The sequence below is a fragment of the Cydia fagiglandana genome, chromosome 6, assembly GCF_963556715.1.
Source record: "Cydia fagiglandana chromosome 6, ilCydFagi1.1, whole genome shotgun sequence".
Lineage (NCBI taxonomy): Eukaryota > Metazoa > Arthropoda > Insecta > Lepidoptera > Tortricidae > Cydia > Cydia fagiglandana.
In genome coordinates this window covers 4,559,907-4,582,710 of record NC_085937.1, presented here as the reverse complement: position 1 = coordinate 4,582,710, position 22,804 = coordinate 4,559,907, and the positions used below count along the sequence as shown (strand labels likewise).

The following is a 22,804-nucleotide window of genomic DNA, read 5'->3' as shown; positions in this document are numbered from 1 at the left end:
ATTTACCGCCTTCTCGCTTATGCATGATTCTTATCGAGCGGGCCGGGCTACTAGCGCATTCTACTGGATATAAAAGTATTTTTGACATAATTGGGCCAATTAGGGATTACATTCGGTCGGTATAAAACATACATGACATTCAGGAACCGTTTAACCGTAATAGTAATATTCCATTTCTGACCGCAGCTGCACTACTGGTACCGAACGCGTCGGTGTTATTGTCAATTTCCATAGTAAAATGAACGGTAGTGCAGCTGTCGTTGGAAATGGACTGTCACCTTAAATCTGTGAAGCTTACCTGTAGCAGCAGCTCAGCGCCGGCGGCAGTGGTGACGCGCACGACGTGTTTTCGCTTTGTGTAGTCATCGGCTAACGCCGCCAGAGAGTAGCGCATGTCGAGTGTGTCGCGCGAGCTCTCCGCGCCCGGTGTGGATCCGCTCACTGCGCCAGGGCTCTGGAACAATGAAACAACAGATAAGTAAGGTATCGACAGACACTCAATGTAGATTAGTTTTTTAGTGTTCCGTACAAAACTTTGTTTACGGAACACTTATGGGATCACTTCGGTCTTGTTTTCTGATAGTTTGGGACTTGTGACTATCAAAATCCACAATTAATTATGACTTTTAATTACTGGGCTGGGCGGAAAGTCGGAAAGCTACATGCAGAGATTAACTAAGTCTTGTACATATATTCGAAGAAATTATGATTAAAATAAATAAGTGATGTTTTTAGAAAACGCCCCAAAACAAGTTAGCATTAAATCTAGTCACGTACTCACGGATCTGATCTAAAAAGTTCACTTTCACCCCTAATTACGGGTACCGCGCTGAATAGACGTGAATCAGACAAGTGCTCGAGATTCGGCGCCATTATCTCTGTAAAGGCGGCATTAATCAAGCGAGCGAAACGCTCACTCGGTCACCGGCTTATTAACCGAAAAATATAAAGGCCAAGTGCGTGTCGCGTGTGGGATTTCTAAACACTCAATTAAATGTACATACTTCCATTATGTTATCCGATAAAGTGTTTTCCGAAAATTTTCCTGACCCGTTAATATTTGCTGACGATCACGCGTCTAGACATTATTCGTACCTATACCATCTTTCCATTTTACCGCCAGGATCCTATAGGATCGGTTTATATCATGGACCAAGCTGACTTTAAATGTAAGAAGTAGATACCGATGTTGAGCTGTAAAGTGACTAGTCGCTCTGCAGAGAATTGATACTAAATTGATGTGCATTAGAGACTTAAGGTAATATTCATTTAATTTTTATTAGTAGAGTTTCAAGTACGTAGAAGCAAAAATTAAACGTTTTGGATAGCCAACTAACATTTTAAGTAAGGAATCAGGGAACCCTAATGAACACACGATTGAACCGGTGGCGCCTACGCTCGATTAAAGATGAATTGATGCTTTGTGTAGATCTCGGTAACTATTAGCTTACGAGAATTTGTCTATTTGCGCCCGAGGCCGGGCCGCAGCGCAGGAAATCGAAAGTGCAAACGACCGAATGCGGTCGCGGTCGCGTCTTCCGCGGCCCTCCGCTGATACCGATCAGTATAATTACAAGAATATTTCATGTGACGGATACAAATGGCCCTTTCGTTTTTAGACGGCCTTTGACTCAATAACAATGCTTGAAACTAACTAATTTAACTTGCACTAAATTATTTCGCAGACGTATTTTTATAATTCTATTTTTAACAGTGAAAGTGCGTGTATTATAGTCAAAGCTAAATGATATACATAATCCCTAATGGCTGTTAACCTTTCGTGAGCTGATATAATCATCGAGCATGTCGATCTCATTGTTAACGTGAGAAAAAGTCGCGATCATCATTTGACAGCTCCATTAGCACGGTTGACATTGTCTACCTGCTAAAAGACCATTCGGTAACGACTAGCTCATGAAACCAAAACTTGTAACAAAGAGATTTCTATTTTGCGGATTTTGTTAGAAAGTTACCAATGATCACACTCTCGGTGAAAATTACAAAAGGACTTGCAATTTAATTTTGCCTAACGACACACTTTTACTCTTTCATAAACAAAAAATACATGTATGTATTTGGTGACAACATTACACGATCGTAACCTAACCTATTCAGATGAGTTCAATTAGCAGGTCAGCGGCACGTCGTCAGAACTCAGAAGTGGGACGCTGACGTAACGAGCGTCGGCGAGGGCCGCGCACCTCCGCAGGAAACGCACTAACTAGTGGCAAATTAGCAGGGACCCTTAACGAGCATATTTACTTCACTTGGGTACATTAAACCTGATGCAAGACTCCGACCGCAATCATTATGTAGAAAGTAAACGAAAGAAATTTGAAACTAGCTAAAGCAATTGACCTGATAGATAGATATCTAGGCAGGAGTGGCGCCCGAAGCGTCGATATGTAATAACATGTTGCTTCTAGGTCAATTGCCTGTACCTTCAAATTATAGTAATTGTGAGACACTATAACGCCCCCATATTACCTATAGGAGGGAATTGCACGGCTCTTAATGGTTTAACGATGTCTTCAAGTTGGTTTTAATTGATTTAGTGTTTCTCCGTCTACGCCGGATTGGGGTCTGTGTGACACGCTTTATTGAACATTTAATTACTTTCTCAGCAATTCAGTTTTAATTTAACCGTCAATTTCAGAGATTGGAAACTGACCTAAGTCAATATGTATTTTGATGTCACGACAAGTGGAATAAGCTTCTTGTCTAGGTTTTCTCATAGAAGTTTATTAGCATGGATAATAAAGGTTCTTCACAAAATGAGTTTGTACTGTTAATGTGTGTTAAAAGGCCAGCAACTCGTATGTGTCACCCCTGGAGATCATTATCATAACCTATGGCTTGTTTGCATATAGTATAATGAAAAATACGATCTTGATACCCAAAAAAATATATGTATATATGAAGAATGACTATAAATATACACAGACAGTTAAAACACAAAACCTAAATATATATACGAGTGTGTTTGTTCATCTCCACTGTTATTTTCGTAACACACAATACATAGGCTGTCAAGAATATCACAACAGTGGGAGTAGGTACAAGTACGAGAAGGTACAATACTTCTGTTTTAATGGCTTTGACGTAGCAAATGACAACTTTAGTGTTTACAAGCTCACCAGTAAATCTGTGTACCAGAGCGTCATGACTTGGCTGCAGTCCACAAGCGTCAGAACTCACAATACATCGCGGCCTTTGATCCTCCTGTACAATATGCACTCGTAGCCGGCGCTCCCAAGCCCTCACTGCATCCAGGAGATTCACACGAAAACACTACCGGCAATAAACGCGGGCAACGACCCAAACTTCCGAAATATCGTCGATGATTGACACGGATCGGTTCGAAAGTGTTCCGTTATGTCTCACTGTAAATCATTCGGCATCGGCAGTTATCACGATTAAAATATCGATGCGTGAAACGGTATCAAAACGGTAATGAAATTGAATTTCCGGAAGCACGAGTGCAGTAAGCGGGCGGGCGGCGCGCGCGCGTCTGAAGGACTGCGCGCCGGAGAAAGTGATCCCGCGCAGACTCCGCGCCGTCTGCCAAATCGCCGTTTTCACGGTTCGGAAATTGATGGCTTTTTCCGGACAGTTCGCTCACTACATCGACTGTATGTTGCAATTTATATTGTCCAGTTCTCGCATAGGTACGTACATGTGCTTGACGTTTTTATTTCATTCTACTTAATTAAAATTATAGTCATCACTAACACAAAGAAAATGTAACATTAAATTATGTGTACAAAGCGAGTTTAAAGTGTTATATACATATCTACAAAGAAAATAATTCGGATGGACTGTATGAAGATATTTTTTGAGGGGTGAACCTAAAATGGTCTGTTACCAACGTTAATAATAAATTATTTTTTAATGAAACGTAAAATACAACATAAAAAAATATAAAAAAAGTGAAAAAAAAGGGAATATAATAGCTGTCTAAGTAAATAAGGAGAATCCCCACTTTAAATATCACACTCAAAATAAATAATCAATATTAAGTACTTCTATTCTCATTACTGCCTAATAGTTAACACTATGTTTGGTGTATAATTTAGGCATAACTTGTCGTTAGTTATTTATTTACCTTGATTCAAAGTATATACAACTGCTAAAACAATCACTGGTTGTTATTGGAGTTATAAGTAGCATAAATAAATAAAATAATAAACAGATGTAATTGAAAATAAAACTGTTTATTTAAGTCAATAATCCTATTTATTCACCTTATCATCAACAACTAATAAATATAATTACTAAGAGTAATTATTCACTAACAGATGATATGATTGAATTAATTAATCCATCTAATTAATCAAGTAAATACTGAAAATGTTACTTTCTTTCAAAATTTTAAAAACATATATGACATGAAATGTAAATAGATACAGAAATTTACAAACTTATAACTAGGTAAATATAAAAATTAAGGGTATTATATGCTATTAGGCCATAGGTACCCGGCTAAATGTACCTAGCACGCTGCTGGCGTTTCCCCTCTGCACGGCTAGCGAAATACGCTGGATTAAAAATGCGCCGGACCTGGGGTCGCCGCTTTTCTCCCGTAGGCGTTGACCTAACTTTCTAATAAACTTTTTAGCATCAGAACACCAAGGCCCGCTGGTTTCTAAGGCTACTGGTACGAAATCAAAGGTTGGCTGCAGATTTGAGTATTTGACCCGTTTCAGTTTGGCGGCGTTTTCAGCAGCAGCTCCAGCTTTTTGTACCGTGCAGCTGAGGTGGGAAGGGGCAAATGTGCTTACGCACGTCGCGTCCCAAATTAGGCTGCGTCCTCGCTCCCAAGGGATCAGCGTCAGACCGTCTGGTCTTTTTCCGTCGGTCCTGTTTAAGCCTTGGGGCTCCAAGACACAAGGCACATTCGCAGACACCAGTGCACGACGAATAATTTCGTTAATGCACTGGTGTCTGGAGAATCTACCGGCGCAACGAACGCAGCTTAGTCCGTGGTGACCGTTTGGTTGGACTGCAGCCCCGCACACACACTGGTGGGGTTCGCAAACGGTACTGCCCAGTCGCAGTGCCACACCTATGCGAAGGGAGTCAGAATCAAGGAGTGTGCCCAAGTGTGGTGATGGTAGCGCGTGCAGCCATGCTCCGGATTCAGGCAATGCCACTGCTTTCAAACGCGCCACATCGACATCCACGGCCGCTTCGAGCAGGTCATCGTATGTTTTCTTACTAAGGATGTCGTCCCAGGATCTTTGGAGCTTCAGATTTTCAGGCCTCGCGTCATTTGGGCACCTAGCCTTCCACTCATAAAAGGCTTCTTCCAAAAAAGGAATTCGGACACTGCCACCGTTTACTGGTAAGATTCGAGTGACAAGTTCCATGGAAGCGTGAGCAGAGGCTATGAATGCCACTAGTCCGACATCGTGTGCTCGACGAATCCCGAGACCACCATATCGGATGGGCAGCGACGATTGAGACCACTGGGAATCATTCAAGCTGACGTTGAGAATGATTTCCAGACCATTTCGCAAAGTTTGGTCAAAGTTGCGGATATGCTCTGGGAAGAGCCACGAGGGCGCTGTTCGGAGTGTATAAATCAGGCGGGGCATGGAGAAGCAGTTACGTAATAAAACCAAGGCAACATGTGATGAGAGCTGTTGTAAATGATTGAGTGATGATGATAATGCATCCTCTTTTTTCCGAATTGTAGAGGGCACCCCCTCAGGGAATATTGGAGCACCTAAAAGTGAAAAAGATGTGGTGTCAATTAATTTCAAATTAGGCAGTAGTGCTTGGAAGTCAGGAAAAAAGCCAGAAGGACTGCATGGAAACAATTCACATTTTTCTGAATTTACTTCTAAGCCAATGCCCGATAGTGCTGGCAGTAATTTCCTTAAATCGCTAAGAACAACGTTGGCTGGTCCTCCAATCGTGCCATCATCCAAGTACCAAACGTTTAGAGGAGATACCAATGTTGATATATGTTTCTGAATGGCTAGACAAAAAACCAACGGACCTAAAGGATCTTCCTGTTGGGCACCGACTTGAGATGATAAAACACTACAGTTATAAAATACTTAATTATTATAATACTTATTATTAATTATCAACATAGTATTTACTTAACTTTCAATATTCCTTTGGCGACGATCAGTGCTGATGCTACAATATTTTAATTTACAAGTTTGTTATTTGAAAATCAACCTTCAATCGTAAGTAGTTTTGATTTTAAGCTCGTTTCTTTGTTGTAATTTATGGTCAGCCGCGAACGACCGTCGCGGCCATAAATTCATCCGCAGCGAACGATACCGATTTGTCATACTTTTCCTCTGCCACCAGCAATTGAGAGAGTTCATTTTTTTTCGCTACACGCTCGACTGCAATGAAATTTAGTGTTCGAGAAATTGACGCTTAATTAGATATACAAAAACTGTAGACAAAGATCTCACAATTGGTTGCCAAGTATCGTGATTTTTTTTTCTCCAAAATTTTATTTTAAATAGTTTTCAGTGACATCTGGAGTAATCACCCCTCGGACAATTTTCGGAGAATTCTAAAGATTGTCGAAAATCTCGTAGTATTTTAATTTACTAATGCGTGACGAGTGTGACGACAGTGAAATGTCTAATTCATGCCAAATTCATTCGAAGAAATATGTAGTAGGTATCTGATTTCAGAGCTGTCAAAGGGTTTTCCCGACTATGTAAACCGTTTGAAGTTGGTTTTTCTTGATATTTAGTACTATATAGTTCTACACCTGGATAAAGTGGATAAGTGAGTAAACCTTACTAGCTGAAACTCACTCTTCTTTAAATTTTTCTTCCGTAACACGGCAAGTCCGCGGTGGCTGAGTCACGGTTCATAGACATTCTTACATAATAACAAACACAAATGATGTGGTTATGAGTGTAACACATCACACAGAGGTCAATAGTCACGGTGTAGCTAAATGCCATTATTTCACATAAATTAAGAAATAAAATTACAGTAAATTCTCCTTTGCAAATGACTGTATGTAATAGTTTCTAGAAACTTTGTTAAGCACTGATTTACAGAGTCGTAACTTGCTTTCTGAAGTTGCGAAAATAGTTATGCTGGACACTCACAAAGTCATAAAATATTGGAAAACGCCGCCGCGTACCTACTTGTTCACTTCCTAATATATTTCGGACGAACAGAAGAAGACGATTGACGGAGAAGTGAATAGCCCATTAGGTCACCATTACTTGGACATTTACTACGACGCTTTCATTGAAATAAGTAACTTATTTCCGTAATATTTACATTTCTATTTTACGTAACTGTTGCGGCACTTCGCTTTGTACTTTGGGCTGACATTTTATCTAATTGAAAGCGCTTAGTGCCGAATGAACAATAAAACTTTGCTTCAATCGGATGACTCAACGCCGTTTTACGACTGCAGAAGTGGTCTGGAAGGCTTCGCTATATTAATTTTGGTAAATATGAGTCACCTCATTGCGTAATGCGCTAGAAAGCCTGTAGGCTGCTTACAGTGCTATTTTGCGTGAAAGATCGTCATAGATGTCTTCTGTAATCGATTGTGTATTGCATAAGGTATAACCTATACTGCGTTTTGTAATGTTGGTATTACTTTTTTTTCAGGCTAGAATAAGTGGAGCAACGTCCTGCAGACAGCCGCTTAAGTGACTATGATTCATAGAGCTTCACTGTCGCAACAGCAAGTAGGTGGGTAATTAAACGCGTTAGTTAGCATACACTAACCGTTGGAGAAAACATCGATACTTGGAAAATACCGAAGGCTTTACAGGGAATAGTTTTTACACTTTGCGCAAACTGTGTATTTTGTGCTTACAACGTGTGAGTTGTATGATCGCATCCGGCTCTCGTGGACGAGGATGGTCTGAAGTATTACAGAACACAGAAGCCAGACGTCCCGATATCGGCGGATTGCGTCAGGTGCGCGCGTCACGATCGCATTTGGGTCAGATTCTTCATACAATCATAGTTTACAGCCTATTTTTGTTTTATTACTACGTGATGAGATAACGTAACAGCAGCTAAATCATACTTCAATGAGATTTTTAGCAAACCTCAGCGTATTATCAGTCATAAAGCAGCGTCCTTGGCTTAATACTTTGAAAAGGTACACTTTACTTGGATTGAAAAACAAAAAGGAATGCCATTTGCCATTAATTGTCAGACACAGATATAATCTAAGTTCATTTATGTCCCAAATAATATATGATTGTAAGTGTCAAAACAGATCACTTGAGCACTCTTTCGTCAAGTAAATTCAATTAACGTCCACACTTGTGACACATTACGCATTAGTCAGTACACTGTATGGTCTGCCACGTTCGACGCCCCGTCGATTGCATAAATTGCATTACTCATAATACCATACACTGTCTGCCAGTTGGCAGTAAAATTAGATTTGCCCACAAACAGTCTAAAAATAACGTAAGTAAACCTACGTTGTTTACTAACTACTACGAGAATCACAAAAGTAGGTAAGCATTAATTTAATAATCATCAAGTATAGGTAGGCAAAGAAGCTTATTACGCTTGTTATTAAGGTCAAGCTTTGATGTAAATATGATTAATACACGTAATACTTATTTAGTTCGTAAAATCGGTCATTGGCACGGTTGTTTCGAACGATAACCACAACTTACGATAAAAGCCTAATAGTATTGAGAATTACGCTACATCAGTGCCATTTTTTACATTAATTTAAAGGCATGAGATTCGTACTAAAATGTCAATAACGTTACAGACTCTTGTGAATCAATTTGTTGATGTTGTTGATATAATACATATGCCGCCGCTCATTTGACTTGACCGGAGTGTATCGAACTATAATGACTAATTTTATTAGTTGTGGGTTGTAGGCTTGCGGGTATACCTAAACAGATGACAACAATTCGCAATTTGTGTTTTTATGCGATACTTAAGAAATTGAGGCGATCACTGATAGCCTCTTTTCGAGTAGGTAGGTATACTTATTAGTATTATTTAGCTAGTAAAACGATAGCGTTGTGCAACGTGCCGCATGTTAATCACCACGCTGCCCCACTTCCAGCTTTGTGATTTTAAATGCCGAAAATAATTTATTATTACGTTTTCAGAACAAACGTACTGTATATCAGGTCTCGGATAAAAATAACTCAAGTGTGTGAAGTTTAGTCTCATTGTATAATGCGTGAAAGAAAATACGCTAACGCGGGTTATGTTTGATATATACATTTATATTGTCCGTACGTGCGACTATGGCGGTCGTCACGTCACCTGCAGGTTATGGGATAAATTCAGAATATATTTGGTATACCAAATAACATGAAAATTTGAGCTCACGAAAGTCTCCTGCGCTTTTCCGGGAATATGAGGTATACCCATTGTACTATTGTACTAAAAGTGGGTATTAGGTATTCTAATGTGTGATAATGGATGTTTTGCAAATATTTATGAGTAACATTTCCATATTGTCACCACATACACAGTGTAGAAGATAGCGTGCGCGTGTTGCTAGGTGCAGCGACGCGTGCGCCGGCGACCCCGAAACGCATCATTCGCGCTTCACCGGAACAGATCTCTCGGATGCTTGTGTAGCTTTGATGTCTCTATTGATTACATGTATCCGTTTATAGGCAGCGTCTGTACCAATGGTACAACAGTTTATTACACATTTAAGCGTTTGATAGCTTTTATTCATGCTCTAATTCGGGGATATGTGAAGTGTTAATTTTTGTCCTCATCATCAACGTACTCGTATCAATTGAAAGATATCCACAATGAATTTTATAGTAAACCCTTCTTTTCACGAGAGGGTTTAAGATATGGCGACTAATGGTCATTGGAATTGCTTTTTATAATGATTCTATAGGTACATCTAGAAACAACAGGCCCTCTGTTAACTTGCGAACAGTTGTCTTCACAAGTTAGAAAGTAGGTAGTCATGTTTAGCAATGCAAAAGCAAGTACCCACTATTCAGCATCCACATCCTTCTCGCGCTGTTTGTTTCCGTCAATCATTGTAATCCGACACCTGGCATGAATCATGGATCCGCGGCCGAAATAAATATGCAATTAGGCGTAGAAAGTAAACAATAATTGGCAATGCATTCGGCCCACTCAGGGCTTTCATGCGGAAACGACTGGAAGCGGTGGGTGTGATTGTCTTGCCGATTATGTATCAGCATTGTGCGGTTAGGGTTATGGAGTAATACCGTTTAACATAATCGATGTAGGCATGACGAGCTTAATGAGGTTAAAAACTAAAAGCCCGACGCGGCTAAAATTTCGACAGATTCAATGTAGTTTCGAAGTAAAAAATACAGTGCAAAGCGCCAGATGACGTTTTTGCAGTGGACATGGAGACGGTAAACCACAGGTACTTGTCAATGGGTAATAAATCATTAGCGCCCTGTAATAATCTCCTTAATTTCATTAAATACTCGGCTTTGATAAAAGTTTTAAGACGATGTTCTCTTGAGATTTTTATGTATATCGTCCTTTAAATCAAAGATCAAAGGCGTTTCGTGATGCTTATAAAAACAAACGAGTTTTTATCGATCTTTTATAAAAAAGAGTTCTATTTCGAGGATCAAATCAAACATTCGAAATTCAAAGTGAGTTCACGACCTTTAAACAACTTCTTATGCTTAAAATACCTATACAAATACTTCTCAGACTCCCTGATTTTGAATACGTATGTAAATACTTCTTTGAATATCATTTCTAAATATGCAAATACTTTTTCAAGTTGCGTTTCTTTCCTTATTCGCTTCCAGTAAATATATTTCCTAGGCAATAGTGCAGGTCATTCACCCCGGCAGCGGACGGACGCGTTGCACTGCGTCCACGCATAGCATAGACAAGTGATGGTGGGATAAACGATAAAGCCCGGACTCACCGCTGAATACCGAGCATGGCGAGTAACCCAGTGTACACGTTTGGCACGATCGAGATCGTATCGACGTAGAATGCAACATTTAAATGTAAGCAGCAGTAAAAGGATACTTTAATCGTTGTATGGTAATAAAATTTCAATAGATTCTCAGTAACATGACAAAAAGGATCGGTAATAGAATTAAATCTAAACACACTAACAGGATAACCATTTGATAGATTTATCACTAAGTTTTACGACAGGACAACAACCTCAGACCTTAGTAACTATTCCTCATTCTTAGACAGCGAGGCAACTTATAGAAATATCCGCCGTGTTTTTTTCCTCTAGGCAAGAAGGTAGCTGCTACTTCCCGGACCCGCGGTAACTGTTGACGTCCTGTTACACGCACTACAATTTATATTTAATAACTTATATTACAACGAGATATGTTTTTATGGATATTGCGGTATTATGTAGCAAGAAAAATTATTAGGGTTTCGTAACTAACATATCTTCGCGCCGCTTTTAAGCTCTATCTACCAATTTTCAAGCATTATTTCAATGAGAATGCTGGAAAATCAGAAGGGAGTCTAAAATTTGTTTCTTTAAAATGCACGACTGTGTATAGATATTGTTGTGGAATATTTCTATGTAATTTGAGAATACGGAAGTCAATATTAGGTAATGAAGCGCATAATCTGTCGAGTGTGCCTAAATTATAAAATTAATTTAAATGATGCAATGAGAAACATAAAATAAATCGCACGACAGGTTATCGGTGAAGAAATCGATGAAGGAAAACACCGTTAACACCATTAAATAAGTTTATAACCAAAATGACCATAAATGCTACATTGTCATTAGATCTAAGCAAGCGCGTGTCTAATATTTAATCAATCAGTTAGGTAACGGATGTTTAACCCAATCATCATCATCATCATCATTTCAGCCTATATACGTCCCACTGCTGAGCAGGCCTCCTCTCATGCGCAAGAGGGCTTGGGCTATAGTCCCCACGCTAGCCCAATGCGGATGTTTAACCCAAAGTCACCATAAACTATATGTACGTTGAAATGTCATTCATAAATCCTCAAGAATCATGAAAGGTCGAAGGTTCAAATCTTGTTTAGTGAAGCTTTCTTTGTGTTACTTGTTTACACTAATAACGTAAATAACTTGTGTAGATATTCTTCTTACATGCCATGCACAGTAAACTAACGTGTGGAAAACACAAATCTGTTGCAATTATTTACGCAAAGTTTTTCCACGCATCCGTAATTTAAAACAAATGAACACAAATAGTGCACATAACGTGCACGCCGCATCGCAGACACTCGGTCTGGCGGATCCGCCATATCGCACACTTGAAATAAAGGAACATCAAATCATCAAACAACCAGCTTTAAAACTTAATGTCCTCAATCTTAAGATCGAAACTCCAACATATTTTATTCGACACTTAACCCATTTGATCCCCGTAAACGCGATAACGCTCGGTTAAACCAAATGCATCAAACAGAATGACCATTTATTTAATTAATACTTTAAAGTGCACACGTTACGGTTTAAATTGGATTGACATAGTTCGTCGATGAAGTTCATTTTAGCACTAAAGGATGATCGCGCCATATGGCCGTTGATCATTTTATGGTTCGCCATATTTGCCTGCTCTTGCAATTGCTTGAGAGCTGTGTGTTTGGTTTTGATTTAATTTACTGCCATATGGAAGTATCTGCATTAAATATTGCTAACCGAGTAGTTAAATTTGCCTAGCACCTATTTATATTGGAGCTATAGGGAAATAAGTCACCGCAAAAGACCTGAATCTTTAGGTAGGCATGTACCTATATCATTTTATCGTCATGATAGGTAACTTGTACTTTTATAGAAAAAAATATGAGTAACTACATTATATTACATTGGTTTTTAGGTATTGTCCTACTACAACCCCATTCATTGAATTATGTACATGATCTGCACCATGAAGTGCAAACAAATCAACCGTGACTACCGCTATTCCGTTGTTCACAATGCAATTAAAGAAAAAGTAGCGGAAATTTCACAGCTGTCCGAGTGTCCGCTATGATACAAAACATGGTCTAATAGACTTTAATGGCGTGTGCATTTTCATCGGCGCTCGCGCCGGCATCCGTTCCAGGAACGCGCGGTCTGCGGGCTGCGCAGGCGCTGACAGAGGGACGGACAGACGGACAGACGCACAATGTACAATGGAGTGATGGACGGACGCGGCGGAAGACGGCGACATCGACAACCGCGGTGGGGGCCATTGATGATGCTTGATAAAATGCCCCGCGATTGTCATTTGTTTTGCGGATCTCGCCCCACGCTTCTGGGCTAGGAATCCGGTCGTTAGGTCTAAGGTATTGCGATTCCGATTGCGCTATTGTTGTATCTGATATCTGACAGAGTCTAAAAGCTGAGGAAAGGGCGTGTTGATTTAGTTTATCTTTAGCTGAGAGATACTTCTAAAAGCAATGAAACAAGTTTGGTCAGATATATGTGATTGCCCTTTCGAATTAATCTTATCGCTGTTCAATTAAAATAAATAACCCTGAAGGCTAACGCCACCGCGTCCATTACAGTCCCACAATTTGTTGTTCCAATCTAATTTCTAATTCGACTTATCAAAACCAGTATTAGGTCAATGGCAGATACATAATTCTGACAGGGCGTTTTCGAAATAGCTGGATCTGAGTTAAGAAACACTTAGGAGGCGATGCCAAAGAAATCACCAATAAAATGTAGTAATGTGAGTGACGTTTGTTTACAGCAAGCGGCGCCAGAGTTGCAAAATAGAAAATCGACAAGTCCCATGGCGGCGATTAAATAATGCATTAACTATGCATAACGCTCTAATAGTTTTATGACGTTTTGGAGTTGGGGGTTAGTATGGCGCGTACGCATAACGCCACCCGCCGAGGAAAGCTATAGAATTTCGTAACGAACGCAAATATCGTAATGGCTCTGATTGACAATCCGATTGGTTTTGGTTAAGCGGCAAACTAGCCGTGAAGGTGATAAACGCTTAGTTAACTCTTATACGGTTTAATAGTTCTGTCAAAATATTTGATTTCGAAATATGACTCTGTAATCCTGTTGATATACCTGTTGCCGCATTTTACTAAACGGTTTAACAACATGCATTTCATATTAAAGACAATGTTTTTTACGCATTAGGTACCGTATTGATGACAATATAAAAAAGAATGTTCGGAAATTATAAAAGTTACCTACTTTTAGTATAAACTGAGTGCTACGTACAATTTTATGCGTTTTATCATTGATTAATTGCACAAGTAGGTAAATATCTACTTGTTGATGAGTACGGCGAATCATTATAACTATCACTAAGGCAGACGGTAGGTAATCAAGAACTTCTTTAAGGACAGATCGTAGGCAAGCGCAAAAAACCCATTAAACTCTCCTTAATGAGATGCCACCATGCGAGGTAACTATTGAAACTCGGTCGACTTGCAGCTCGGTAGATATTTTTTTAATGGCAATAATAAAACTAAAATTATTAATAAGGTTTATTAAATTGACTCTACTAAGGGTAAAATACTGTTGATTATTATTGAAACAATCTGACTGTAGCTTCCTACTTCTAGTGGTCAAAAATATAAGAACAATTTTATGTTACGTTATCTGAATAATGCGAGTTCGCATTTAGGAGTGCAGCCATAAGCAGACGCGATGCACATAGTCGTCCGACTCTAATTGATTTGCGATTCGATACTCGGAAGGCTGCCCCAGCGCAAGCCGTTTGAATGTAAACAGTGTGAGCATTATGAAACCAATCGCGAGTGTCATGTGTCGTGACATAACGCAGGTCACCGACGGCGGCTGACAAAATAAGAAAAGCGTTGTGTAGGCGAACGTTTGACAAAATTACTATAAGTAATAAAACTCTGATAGTAACGGTCGTGTTTCACAATACCCAACTAAATAAGCAGCTACACCGCTCGTGGCATTTAGAGCACTCTAGATCAGATAAATAAAATCAATATGTACGCTGGCTAAACGAGAGCAGTTTAAACGCTGTCATCGCAACTTGCAGTTTTCGAACTCAAACCTTAATATTTTAAAATGGATGATTGTGATTACGCAAGATTGTGATTACCTATTGGGAACAATATCGTGCGAACTTCCCGTGTAATATCAATGCTTGATCTGTTCGGTAATCGACTCTTAAAACCTAAAAGCTATCAATCGAGAGAATAAGAGTGACATTCCATTTCCATCTGCAGCTGCAATACTGTTCATTTTACTATGGAAATTGACAGTGACAGCGACGCGTTTCCATAGTAAAATGAACAGTACCTATTGCAGCTGCAGTTGGAAATGGAATTTCACTTTAAATTACGGCTATAGTGTCGGCGTGCGTTGAAAAATAGTCAAGTGAGGCAAAAGTTATTCGATCTTCATTTTCTCTGCGACAGTAATGGATTACTACTGATAAGTATGCCATTAGGAGTCTGTGGGAAAGATCGAAACTTGCTGCAATGACGTAACTGCAAGCATGCCGCTACCGCTGGCATTACGTTTTGAATAATATACTGTAACCAATTTAGATAGTGAATCACGAAGGGGTGCATACGAAATTCAGCATACTAAGGCCCGTTGGCACGCGTGCGGTAACAATGAAATAACAATACAATTTCTACTTCAAACTATTCAAGGATGAATACCGATTGCGTGCCTTTGCAGGATCATTAGCAGGTGGATCACGCGCGTGCGCCGCCGCTATGGCGTCATATCCTCCACTGAATTGGTCTGACAATTAATAAAAGAATTGCGCGCGAAGGCAGCGCTATGTTCGGTAATGGGCGGCAGATTTTGACGCGCTGAGCTTTCCGAAGACGGAGCGGCAGCAAAAAAAAGCAACATCATTGTTGCGAACCGGCACTGATGCTTCGTGATTTTGAGTAACGTTCAATACCTACATAATTATTATCGCTGGCATTTTATAAAAATCCATGGACATCCTTGTTATGTTAATATTAATTTAAAGTATCGCAAAAAGACTATACGCACAGCGGGGTAACAAGAAACGATAAAAGTTTTTTGATAACAGCATATTTAAAATTAACTACATATTTGCTTCCTTATCCCATTGCCGACACGAAGCCAAAAGATTCAGAATAGAGTGAATCGCGAGAACGTCCAAATTCTATCAACAATCCTCTTACCATTCAGAACATCTTATAGAATTTAAAGGGTTTCGGATAAAAAATCTGTCGCATCCTTCGTCATCAATTGGGCTTGAGTACAATGGGACCAAAATGAGCCTTATACGGAGTCGAGTGCGTAGTTAGGACTTGCCTGACGTCACTCAGTCCTCGGCTGACAGGCTTATCCCGACTGTCATCTCGCGGCCATTAAATATGCGCGAATAGACTTGTGACCTCCGTAGGCAGTAGGTATGCGAGGCCGCGTGAGCTTTCCTTTTAAATTATGAACAATAATTATCGACTATCGATAGTCAGCTCTTCCGAACGTCAATTGTTTTCGGGCGGCCGTGACTTCTCAGTTCATTCTCATTCAGTATAGCTCGAATATCATTGTGAGATTGGTTCGGCAAAGATAAGAAACGTCTATCTTCGTATAGTACGCTCAGGCCGTCTGCGTTAAACGTCATGTTGTACTGTAGATTTATACGCTTTTGGCTCGACGTTGACGAATATATTTGTCGTAAATGATGAAACAAATACTCGCTTCTGATTAACAGCGTATTGTGATGGCACGAGATGCCGACGCACAACAATACCCCTGAGCAAAGTTATTACGATGCAATGAACACTGTTGTCAATTACTTTCACTAGAAATAATTATGCCGCTTTCAATATTTAATAAGCAAGGTCTTCGTCCGCTGAGGGATTTTCTCCAGAATTAATTCTTCCGAAGTATTAACACCTGAATAATATTTATGAAAATAAAACAATGTGAATATTCATCAGTAATTTAAGAAAAACGTCTAATATCGTAATAGGCTCCATAAAGGGCATCGACCTTTTTCATTTCCTATTAAAGGTACTACAAATTGCTTTGGGTTTTCTGTGAGAAGAAGGCAAAGGAATCGCAGAAAGAAAATTATATACCGACAATATTACAAATAGGTACCTACAAGAAAATTATTATGCATTTTATAACTAAGTCCTTACTCAACAGATTGGGTACATTATGCCTTTTAAAAATATAAAATATTTTAGTTAACGTACCCATAGTAAAGCATATGGGATCACCGCCAGTGTCTAATTGGCGCTACTAATGTTATACCTACTTATGTACACGTAGACGTAAAGCAGCCGAGCCGCCAATCACGGAAGCCTCGGCCCTTAAGTGCAGGTCGCGAACACCGAACTGTCGTGTAAGCAAGTCGTAAGGACATGTGGCTGAGCACAACCGCTCAAGTGTTTGTCTGAGAGCACCCATTGTACAACCCTGTACTAAGATCCAAGGGAAATTGTACTAATAATGCTTCAGGGTGTACGTAGTTACGATCTTTTTATTGCACGATCGTGCAGCACAGGGACGTGACTGTGAAAGATAATAGTGGAGGAGGAAAATATACCTTAAATCAAAGACGTTTTTCTTGCAGTTCAAAGAGTCCTTTTTCGCATAGTTCGTGTATTCCGAGATTTACAGTTTACAGGCGATTGCTTTTAAGGGTTCCGTACCCAAAGGGTAAAACGGGACCCTATTACTAAGACTGCGCTGTCCGTCCGTCCGTCTGTCACCAGGCTGTATCTCACGAACCGTGATAGCTAGACAGTTGAAATTTTCACAGATAATGTTTTTCTGTTGCCGCTATCACAACAAATACTAAAAAGTACGGAACCCTCGGTGGGCGTGTCCGACTCGCAATTGTCCGGTTTTTAAATAAACTTATATCTTGTGTCTGGTATGCTGTAAAAGTAAAAAGGTACCTTAAAGCTGTCTTGATTTAGTGATAAGTAGGTAGTATTCATAAATTACATTTTAGATTACGAAGTAAAAACCTAAGCCGTAACACATACGTGTATTCTATCTAATTTATCGGCAATAGCACGGAATCGAACTTTCCCCCGCTAAACAATGACTCGTCACCGGCGCTTCCTCAATAACTTAATAACGAACCCAATTAACATATTATACCCTATTCAATAAGATTTTCGCATCATTTGTTTAAGTAAAACATTAGGGTTACACATGTAAGGCTTGCGCCACTGTTAACTGGGCCGTAATAATGCTACCATCTTGAAACAATACGACGTATAAATGTTGACTACGATATGCACATACACCTTTTTTACTAGGAAAAGTAATGGGTCGAAGACCACGCTAACTACGTTGTGTAATGTACACATCTAGGCTCAAACCACAAGCGGAAAGTACTCGGAACCACACAGTCAGTAGTGTCAGTACAATGATTACATATAAATGCAAATCTGACCAATTGCTTCTGTGGACGTGTAAATATCCCTCATATTGAATGGACGAATTCTGGTCTGCGGTCGATTGTGAATTTCACAAGGAATGTGTGTCTAATAATGTATTATTAGTTCGCAGTTGTGAGCTCGTGGAGTACTTATTAATTGTATGGTATTATAGTTAGCGGTCTCATTAGAGTAGTGTAACATTAAACAGCGGACGTTAGCGGTCATTAAAGCTAGTTTAACTACATATTAACCAGTTGAAGTATTACAAAAAGTTTGTAGAAGTGGAGCATGTGTAACCGTTGTATTGACTATTGACCTTAAATTCAGATGCTCGCCGTAGACCTGCTTTTACTGTAATTTACTGAAAATAAAACCCCTGAAAAGGTGTCTTTCTGACGACCTCCTTTCATATTGTACTGATGACTGCGATCGCGAATCAAGACTTGAATGAAACTGCTATACCTATATCATACAAAAATAGGTGTCTTATATAGTAACAAGATTGCGACATGTATATAAAAAGCTGGATAAACGCTTCCAATTTGGCTTGAATAAAGTTAATTTGTCTTGAAAATATCAAGGGTCACAAAACTCACAAACGTTGTTCGAGTTCGGAGATAGAAGTTCCAATCGTTGGCTTTTATGGGGTCAAGAGCAGAGATAAGATCGGCGAGGCACACCTGGAGCCTTTTTAATATGCAAATATTGTGGTTACAGCCATACAAACAGGACCAAATCGGGTTTTTGTGTACCTATTTACAGTTCAATATTGATTTTATACAAATAAACCTTGTTCGTTTCGTATATGCTATATTTTAAAAGTTTGTTTCTTTATTAAAAGATGATATTTGTTAAACGTGTCCGAAATATTGACAATAGTCGCATTAAAATATATGAATTTTTGGTGTTACCAAACACGGAACATTTGCTTATCTATATCCAGGAATTTTATTTTGGTTGTTTGCGTTTTTATACATATTTGCTGTCTTTGCGTCGTGTCAAAAAAAACTTGACGGACGGAAAAAAAGTGAACTGTTGCACCATTCATCAGGGATCGCCTCTTCTTGCAACAACTTATTGAAGAATAAAGTCAGCCACTTCCATCCATTCATATTTAAGAAGGACATACCTTCCACGATAAGCGAGCCTTAAGCGAGTCAGTTGAAAAATATTACCTATCTTCACAGCTTTCTTGTCTTGCACACAATGGTTGCAACACTTATATACCTATTAGCAACTATTATCATCACTTTCGCTGAAATCCACAGTGAATATTGCAAACTTCTCGAAACAATGGGTGTGAGATGATACAAGACAATACTTATCTGGATATGATACAGTGGGACCATTTGTTACTTTTTTGACATGGAGAGCAATGCGTGGATCGTGTTGTGTTTTATTTCTTAAAAAACACAAACATGCCTCGAGAAGATAGTGGGTGTCGATTGCTATTTCATATGTTTGTTAGTTCGATGTTAACTATAGGTTTTATCGCCGAAGTATATCGCTTGACAGCCATCAAAGTGAGCATTGTTGGAGATCAAAAAGAGAGGGAAATCGTAAGGCACGCGTTAATGGCACCGCTATTGTTTTGATGTTAGGAGCAGCTGAAGCGGCTGCCACTTTCACTTGCACCTATAATTTGGAACGAGATGAAGCGAGACTATTTTGATTCATTCCGCGTATGGTAGGTGGAAGTGATGCTGTTTCCTTTGATGGGTGCTTTATGGTTTTATTCGCCCTTTTATGTTTATGGATATTTCACTCATAAAACAAATAAGAACGTATTCATAAGTAGATGCTTAGTGAGTATGTGTGTTTCACATTGCCGCCATGAAGTCTGCAATTCTGTCTGAATGTTAAGTATCATGGGTTATCTGTTGGTACCGTTAAAAGCAGGAAAACCGCAAGACCCGAGCGCGGAAAACTAATGTTTACAGCATCGTTAAGTTCATTATGGAGACGTTAAAAAACTCACGTCAGCCCCGCGGCCGGATCCGTTAATTACACGCGTATGGAAACATAAACAGTTCCTCAACGAACCTTGACATATTAGTTTTACTGGTGCGTGGGATACGATTTTATTTATATGCACTCGGTTCAAAATTAACGTCTCGTTGGTCGCAGATGAATGAGCGTCGCCTGCATTTATTTTAGGTGCAATAAGTTATATCATAAAGTATATAGTATTTACAAACCAAGGCAACAGGCATGTCCGTAGACTTCAGAAACATGGAGCTATATATTAAATTGCTATAAAAATAGAATGAAGTTTACCAAAAGAAGCATAATAAATTGAAGGATTAAGTGAAAGTGTATTTACCACGCCCCTAAAGGTTTAATTAACACTATGAATGAAGTTAACCAGAAAAAATGCTGTTTTTTACAACATGTTGCCTGAGTAACGTACAAGTACATGTATGATTGCAGGCAAATGTACTTTACTACATGCCGGTATAGAATGTGCTGTTATCTAAAACATTATTCTAAGCCCCTGATTGAAGCAATGAAGTTCCACTTTAAGCATTTACACACGGTGAACAAGACTTTTAAAACGTACACATTTACTTAACAAGTGCGTTTATTGCAGCAATTTAGGAGTTCGCTATGTTTGCGCTACACTGCCTCGATGGTAATGTGCAATTAAATTCATTATTACTGTATTTGTAAAACTACTCAACCGAAGTGGTTATCGTTTGCAATTGCAATTAGTAGCAAAGGTGCCGATATAGTAATAATACATTAGTAAGCTCTTAATTATTAAGCAATTAAAGAAAGTGTATACAAGAAAACAAATTACAACTCCGGGACTTACGAGGTTACGTGTTAACAGTCAGTGTCTGCAACCTTTAATCATTCGTAGATTAAATCAAACAATACACCTACGGATGTTATGTTTCTTTCCGAAATGGAAAATTTGGAACAGAGTGAGCCTTCATATGAATACTCACCTAGATAATAAACCTTAAATACCCACATTAGATTGTCGAACGTTTATAATTTCGCAAATTACGTAAATGGTCTCGGGCACTTGACGCTCGAGATGTTAGAACCAGTTCCCGGACCAGTTTCGCCGCGAGCAAGGTCCCGACATAGACCCGAGACCCCAGCGCCGGCGCCGAACGTTGCCACCGACTGGTTCTAGGCTCAGACACTAGTGAGAATTTTTGCACCTATCTCTTTTTGCGACTTTAGAAATAATTCTCTCCAAAATCGAAAATGTCTCCTCTTTCTAAGATTATTTTAAAGACCCGTATTTCATGACGTAAATCTGCAAAACATATGTTTTTCCAGGCTTACCTTACCTACTTTAACTTACAGCCCACTGAAGGGTGGCAACCCTTGTTCTACAATTTCTTTTTTCACTTCTATATTTTAATAAAAAGAGAAAACGAGAAAGGACAGACGTGTTCAGAAATGTTCAGCGGTATCTCAAGCTATTCGGCATTCTTTTTTTCAAAACGCATAAAACAAAATGGCCGACTTTACGACGCGATTAACCGCAGCTAAATTATACCGACACAGGACCGATGAAAACATGAGATACGTCTCGGAAGCTCCATGAACTTAATAATGCGAATTTACGTTTTCGGACATAATAAAAATACGTTGTGGTTTTTGTCTGACACGATAAATCGGTCGCCGCTGCATTATTCATATATTTTCGTATGTGAAGGCAATAATAACCCAACATTCCCTTTTACATGTGCGAAATGTTTCATCAAGTTTCATGTAATTATCCAACTTTGTCTGAGTACGCAATGTATAATGGTAATTTTGTGTAACGGCTGTTTTACAGTGCAACACATGTTTAGAGCCCTATAAAATTGGTCATTAGCTTTATGACTATCAGTGGCGGCGCGTCAAACATATCCATAGGCAAGCAAGGTAATTTGGCTTACATATTTTCTTTACAACTCTGCTCAAACGTCCAAAAACAGGCAAGCCGGTGGGAATCGACTTATATGGACGCGCCGCCACTGATGACTATTAGGAGCGATAAAATAATCGATAATTAGGTACCTATAGGTACATTTAAGTAGGCGCTGGTGGCCTAGCGGTAAGAGCGTGCGCCTTTCAATCTGGAGGTCGCGGGTTCGATCCCCGGCTCGTACCAATGAGTTTTTCGGAACTTATGTACGAAATATCACTTGATATTTACCAGTCGCTTTTCGGTGAAGGAAAACATCGTGAGGAAACCGGACTAATCCCATTAAGGCCTAGTTTACCCTCTGGGTTGGAAGGTCAGATGGCAGTCGCTTTCGTAAAGACTAGTGCCTACGCCAATTCTTGGGATTAGTTGCCAAGCGGACCCCAGGCTCCCATGAGCCGTGGCAAAAATGCCACCGAGGAAGCGACAACGCGAGGAAGAAGAGGTACATTTAAGTAGATACCTCCTAGTTAAATTTGACTTACATTTTAAGCCTCATTACGCCATTTTTATTATGTAATACAATGATTAATGTAACATGCAATGCAACCATCTATTATAAGTATAAACAAA

The 22,804-nt window shown here is 39.4% G+C and overlaps 1 protein-coding gene across 10 annotated transcripts in view; it reads right to left on the bottom strand.

Moving 5' to 3' along the window:
* Nucleotides 1-22,804, bottom strand: part of LOC134664969 (rho GTPase-activating protein 23) — a 432,054-nt gene that overhangs the window by 8,177 nt on the left and 401,073 nt on the right. For all 10 annotated transcript variants that reach the window (XM_063521706.1, XM_063521710.1, XM_063521708.1 and 7 more), the window contains one exon: nucleotides 299-454. In XM_063521706.1, coding sequence (XP_063377776.1) covers nucleotides 299-454 — 156 coding nt within the window. The remainder of the gene's footprint in view (nucleotides 1-298; nucleotides 455-22,804) is intronic.